The 6,472-nt window shown below is 46.3% G+C and overlaps 1 protein-coding gene across 1 annotated transcript; it reads left to right on the top strand.

Annotated features, from left to right (window-relative positions):
* Positions 1-5,018: 5,018 nt before the first annotated feature.
* On the top strand, positions 5,019-6,372 carry HS3ST1 (heparan sulfate-glucosamine 3-sulfotransferase 1). Its single transcript, XM_004385914.2, has one exon. It carries the CDS (start codon positions 5,126-5,128, stop codon positions 6,074-6,076), a length of 951 nt encoding a protein of 316 aa, XP_004385971.1. The 5' UTR covers positions 5,019-5,125; the 3' UTR covers positions 6,077-6,372.
* The last annotated feature ends 100 nt before the right edge of the window (positions 6,373-6,472 follow it).

Genomic DNA, 6,472 nt, shown 5'->3' with positions numbered 1-6,472 from the left:
AGTATTGTTACCATTTTTACAGATGAAAACATTGAGACCAAGCAAGAGAGGTTAAGTTATTTGGAATAAGGTCGAAATTCCTTACTCCTTAGCCTGTGCAATTCCTTTCTTGACCCTTCCACTAAATAAAGTAAATAGATGTGTTTAATTACCTGCTGTGCATACCCTGTGTATCAACTGAGTCTGGAGTTGGTGGCTTGGGGGTTGTAGCTATGGGTAGATTCTTTTGGGTCTTCCTACCTCTGGATCTCAACCACGCCATTATTTTATGTAAAGATCACAGGCATGCTTTGAAATAGCACTGATAGCAGAAGGAACACAGAACAGGCATTCAGGAGCCAGAAGTTCTATGTGAGCTTGAGCTGGTCATCTCAGGGCCTTCTCACCTGTCAAAGAAAGGTGGGGACTAAAAGACTCTCCTCTGCTCTGATGTCCATCATCCCATTGTCAAGGTCACCATAGCCCAGCTGTCCTGGCGTACACAGTCACCTGAGCTTGGGGATCTTCTCTTGTCAAAAAGTGTTATTGAAAGGTCCAGGTATCTCGCTTTGCCACTGGGAAGTCCAAATTATCAAACCACAACAGGAAGACATTTGTACCCAGTGGTCACTGTATGTGTGTGAGATCGTATGTTCACTATATGTGTATATAAATGTATATTAAAAAAAAAAAAACATTGCCATCGAGTTGATTCCAACTCATGGTGACCCTGTAGGGCACAGTAGAACTGCCCCATTGGGTTTCCAAGGAGCGGCTGGTGGATTCGTACTACGGACCTTTTGGTTAACAGCCCAACGCTTAACCACTGTGCCACCAGGGCTCCATATAAATGTATATAGTATATGTAAATGTATTATATACATATAAGGTGTGCATGTGTGATATATTATGAGTGTATGAGACTATAACTTTTTATTGTTTTTCATTTACTTCAGATCTTTTTGGAATGGGAAGGGCCTAGGCCTGGACATAAGTAAATACATGTTTAGAAAGTATAAAAGTAGAAACAAGGAGCTTTTAAACTACTAACTGCCCAGGTTTTTTTGTAAAGGACCAACTATGTGCTTAGTCTCCTTGCCGCTGTCTGCTGGTAATTCCCCTTTAGGAAGAAATTGCAGCTGTGCTCTCCGCTAACCAGGATGCCTCATGTAGAACAGAAAGAGCATGAGCAAGCCAGACAATATTAATTTCAGACCCGGCCTCTGCCCCTGTCACCTAGGAGTTGAATGATTTGGGTCTGTCTTGGTCTACTGAGTCGGATTACAGAACTGTAAGATGAGGATAAAGATGCCCACCACACAGAGTGGAGCTATCTAGTGCTACCTTCTGCACCCCCACCCCCACACACACACCCCAAACATGTAAAAGGCAAGCACAACCAGTCCATTTGGTCGACCTACACAGACAGTTGAGAAGGAAATGAAATTTGACTAAAGCATTCTGAAACAGTCAGTTGCCTAAAATAAATGGCCCATTAAACTGAGCTCATCCAATCAGTCAACCCAACCTTAAACCACATCTTTGCTTGGCCATCACTCACTACATTTTTTTTTTTTTTCCTAAAGAGTTAAGTCAGCTGGTCTCTCAGGCCCCTCTCTGATGCTTTGTATTCTCTAAAGGCTGCTGTTGTGGTTAGCTCCCGTGTAGTCAGCCCCCCGACTCATGGCAACCCCATGCCCCGTGGTATCAGACCATGTGCTCTATAGGGTTTTCATTGGCTAATTTTCAGAAGTAGGCCTTTCTTAGTAGTTTGTCTAAGTCTGGAAGCTCTCTTGAAACCTGTTCAGCATCATAGCAACACGTAAGCCTCCACGGACAGAGGAATGGTGGCTGTATGAGATGCGTTGGCTGAGAATTGAACCAGGGTCTTCTGCCCGGAAGGCGAGAATTCTATCACGGAACCATGACTGCCCCCCTCGAAGGCTAACATCTGTTTAATTGCTTGCTCTTTAATATACATTTTCAAAGAAGCTAATACAATTATCTGAGAGAGCAAGATCAACTGATTTGATCATAAAAATGACAGCCCTAGATTTTGTTCTTCGTTTATACATCCTGGACAAGTTTTAAACTGATGCAGTGAATTTTAAACCTACCTGGAGTATAGAGAAGAGAATGAATCCTCTGGGTGGAGAATATTTTCACTGGTTTTATAAATCCCACAGTCCCCAAGACAGGCCTGTTTCTAACCCTGCCCTTGATGGATTTAAACAGGAATCACTTAAGTGAGAGCTTCCGATTGATTCTGTTTTGGGAGAGTGTCAAACACGTACTGTAGTTTGCCAGCCCCTTGAAAACATGGACCATGACTCATTCGTCTTTGGGAACCCCATAGCATCTAGCCCAGCAGTGCCTGTGTGTCCTTAAGGAACCTTAACACCTAAATGTAATAAATCTCGGGTGGGTGACGAGAAGTATGATACAAGGAAGGCAGTTTTGGAAAGAGAGCCCTGCATTTACAGTTTTGAACTTGGACTCTGCCATTGATTGGATTTTTGTGTTTTGTTTGTTTTTATTGTACTTTAGATGAATGTTTACAAAACAAACTAGTTTCTTGTTAAACAATTAGTACACATTGTTTTGTGACATTGGTTACCAACCCAACGACATGTCAACACTCTCCCTTCTCGACCTTGGGTTCCCAATCATCTGTTTTCCTGTCCCCTCCTGCTTTCTAGTCCTTGCCCCTGGGCTGGTGTACCCCTTTAGGCTTGTTTTGTTTTATTGGCCTGCCTAATCTTTGGCTAAAGGGTGAACCTCAGGAGTGACTTCATTACTGATCTAAAAGGGTGTCCGGGGACATACTCTAGGGGTTTCTCCAGTCTCTATTAGACCAATAAGTCTGGTCTTTTTTTGTGAGTTAGAATTTTATTCTACATTTTTCTCCATCCCTGTCTGGGACCCTCTATTGTGATCCCTGTCAGAGCAGTCAGTGGTGGTAGTCAGGCATCACCTAGCTGTGCTGGACTCAGTCTGGTGGAGGCTGTGGTACTTGTGGTCCATTAGTCCTTTGGACTAATCTCTCCCTTTTGTCTTTGGTTTTCTTCATTCTCCCTTGCTCCTAATGTGATGAGCCCAGTGGAGTATCTTAGATGGCTGCTCACAAGCTTTAAAGACCCCAGATGCTCACTGCTCACCAAAGTAGAATGTAGAATTTTGTGTTTTGGGGCAAAGACCAACTCATCTCTAAAATGGTGGTGATACCTCTCCTGCCTTCTCACTTTACAGGGCTGTGGTGTGGGTCAACTGAGCAGGCTGTGAGGTTACCTTGTACGTTTTAAAGCTTTGTGCACATGAAGATAGCTTTTCCCATGGGGGAAATGAATGCACATATGCCTGCATTACCATCATCACCTGTATAACGCTGAGGCCGGCAGTCAGGTTGCATCAGATAACCTTTGCCAAATTCATGCTCCAATACAAACCACTCCAAACTCCAGTGGCCTAAAACCACAATCCTGCGTTCTCACTCATGAGCTGGGATGGCTGTGCCACACACTGTGGACTTGTAGGGTGGCTCCAGCCAGGGTACCTTCTTCTCATGGTGATGGCAGAAATGCAAGGGGAGAGTGGAAATACCCAAAGCCTGTTCAGGCCTAGGCAGGGACTGGCACATTGTCACTTTGCCCACATGCTATTGGCCAAGCCCAAATCAAGTTTCTGGGAAGCATAGTACCCCCACAGGGAGGCCATAGCAAGTGATAGATGCAGGGAGGGGTGAAGAAAGGGACTGATCATTTAATCTTCCATACAGGGTCACCTGCTCTCTGGAGGGCAGAACTAATGCCTGCTTTGATATTACTGGGCCCACTGTCTGGGGCTGGTGGGTAATAGATATTTCATTGTTGCTAGCTGAAGTCCAAACCACCTTTCCAACTCTTTTCTTTATAGCAGGGGTTAGCAAACTGACCCTGTGGACTAAATCTGTGGCTCTGTGTATGTATGGCCAGAGAGATAAAGCATTTATATGGTTGACAAAACTCATAAGAAGAAGAATTTGGACATTAAATGTATATGAAATTAAAATTTCAGTGCCCATAAATAAAGTTTTACTGAAACACAGCCGTATCCATTTGTTTACATATTGTGTGTGACTGCTTTGGAGTCTGCAAATGGTTAACTTACTCAGCTACTAACAGAAAGGTTGGAGATTCGAGTCTACCTAGAGGTGCCTGGAAAGAAAGCCCTGGCAATCTGTTTTCTAAAAATCAGAGATTGAAAACTCAGTGGAGCACAGTTCTACGTTGGCACACGTTGGGTCACCATGAGTCAGAGTCTACGCTATAGCAACTGTTTTTTTTGTTTGTTTGGTTGGTTGGTTTTTGTTTTGTTTTTTTAAATGACTGCTTTTGAGCTGTAAGGAGCCCTGGTGGCACAATGGTTAAAGGCTCAGCTGCTAACTGAAAAATTGCTAGCTCAAACCTACCAGTGGCTACGTGGGAGAAAATACCTGGAAATCTGTTCTGGTAAAGATTACAGCCTTGGAAACCCTATGGGGGAGTTCTACTCTATCCTACAGGGTCGCTGTGAGTAGAATCTAGGCACACAACAACATTAGAGATATAGCACCCCATAGGTGGTACAATTGCACTGACTACTAACCTAAAGGTTGGCAGGTCTAGCCCACTGTAGAAGATGGTAGTGTGGAAGAAAAGGCCTCGCAATCTGCTTCTATTAAGATTGCTGTCAGGAAAACCCTGTGGAGCAGTTTTACCTTGTAAGACACTTGGGGTCACCATGAGTTGGAACAGACTCGCCTGGCAACTAACAACAAGAACAGAGCTATAGCAACACAGGTTATTGATGCCAGAGAGACCCACGAAGACTAAAACATATCCTGTCTGACCCATTGCAGTTAAAGGTCGTCACCCCCTTCGGCCCCCACCCCCTTTATAAAGATAAAGAGACTGGTCGGGGTGCTGGGAGGGGAATAGTCCCTTAGGGCCACAGATTTGTCTGCTCCTAAGTGCTGTATTTATTTTGGGTTAATACTTTCCTTCCTTCTTGCCTAGTAATCGGCGGCCTGCGACATCCATGTGTTACTGACCAGCAGGAGGCATCCCCCCACGGCAGCGCTTCATGACCCAGCGGCGTCCGGCCCTCTGAAGCCACCGTGGTGTCCAGCATGGCCGTGCTGCTCCTGGGCGCGGTGCTGCTGGTGGCCCAGCCGCAGGTAGTGCCTTCCCGCCCCACCACCGTGGTCACCGAGCCCCCCGGCCAGCCTAGCCAGCAAGAGCTGCTGCGGAAGGTGGCCACGCTGGCGGATGACCACCTCCCGGACAGCGCGGCCCCCAACGGCTCAGCCAGGCAGCTGCCGCAGACCATCATCATCGGCGTGCGCAAAGGTGGCACGCGTGCACTGCTGGAGATGCTCAGCCTGCATCCCGACGTGGCGGCTGCAGAGAACGAGGTGCACTTCTTTGACTGGGAGGAGCACTACAGCCACGGCTTGGGCTGGTACCTCAGCCAGATGCCCCTCTCCTCGCCGCACCAGCTCACGGTGGAGAAGACCCCCGCGTACTTCACGTCGCCCAAAGTGCCTGCGCGGGTCCACAGCATGAACCCGGCCATCCGGTTGCTGCTCATCCTGCGCGACCCGTCAGAGCGCGTGCTGTCTGACTACACCCAAGTGTTCTACAACCACGTGCAGAAGCGCAAGCCCTACCCGTCCATCGAAGAGGTCCTGGTGCGCGACGGCCGCCTCAATGTGGACTACAAGGCACTCAACCGCAGCCTCTACCACGTGCACATGCAGAACTGGCTGCGCTTCTTCCCACTGCACCACATCCACATTGTCGACGGCGACCAGCTCATCAGGGACCCCTTCCCCGAGATCCAGAAGGTAGAGAGGTTCCTGAAGCTGTCGCCACAGATCCACCCCTCGAACTTCTACTTTAACAAAACCAAGGGCTTTTACTGCCTGCGAGATAGCGGCCGGGACCGCTGCTTGCATGAGTCCAAAGGCCGGGCACATCCCCATGTCGACCCCAAACTCCTCAATAAACTGCATGAATACTTCCACGAGCCAAATAAGAAATTCTTCGAGCTGGTCGGCAGAACATTTGACTGGCACTGATTTGCAATCAGCTAGCCTCGGAACCTTTTCTGTTGTAAGTTCGGGTGTACATCTGGGGAGGGGGGGGGGAGAATTTTAAAAGGTCATTTAAGGTATAATTTATTTGTAAAATCCATAAATTCCTTCTGTACAGTATTAGATTCACAATTGCCATATATACTAGTTATATTTTTCTACTTGTTAAATTGAGGGCATTTTGTATTGTTTTTCATGGTTGTTAACAATGTGTAATAAATGTGTCTATATGAAGGAACTAAAATATTTCACTGCAAAAAAAGAAAAAAAAAAAGATTTTTCTGGAGATGCTGTCTTTTTTAAATATAATTAACTTGCCCCCAACTCAAAATAGCTGTCTGTGTCACATTCATTGCAGAATCTCTATTCCTTTGTAATTTT

Source organism: Trichechus manatus, unplaced genomic scaffold (genome assembly GCF_000243295.1).
Source record: "Trichechus manatus latirostris isolate Lorelei unplaced genomic scaffold, TriManLat1.0 scaffold00150, whole genome shotgun sequence".
NCBI classification, from domain to species: Eukaryota; Metazoa; Chordata; class Mammalia; order Sirenia; family Trichechidae; genus Trichechus; species Trichechus manatus.
The sequence above is the reverse complement of the archived record's forward strand: the minus strand, read 5'-3'. Positions and strand labels throughout refer to the sequence as shown.

Excerpts from the sequence above, each read along its gene's own strand:
- HS3ST1 (XM_004385914.2), top strand. The coding sequence starts at position 5,126 with ATGGCCGTGCTGCTCCTGGGCGCGGTGCTGCTGGTGGCCCAGCCGCAG.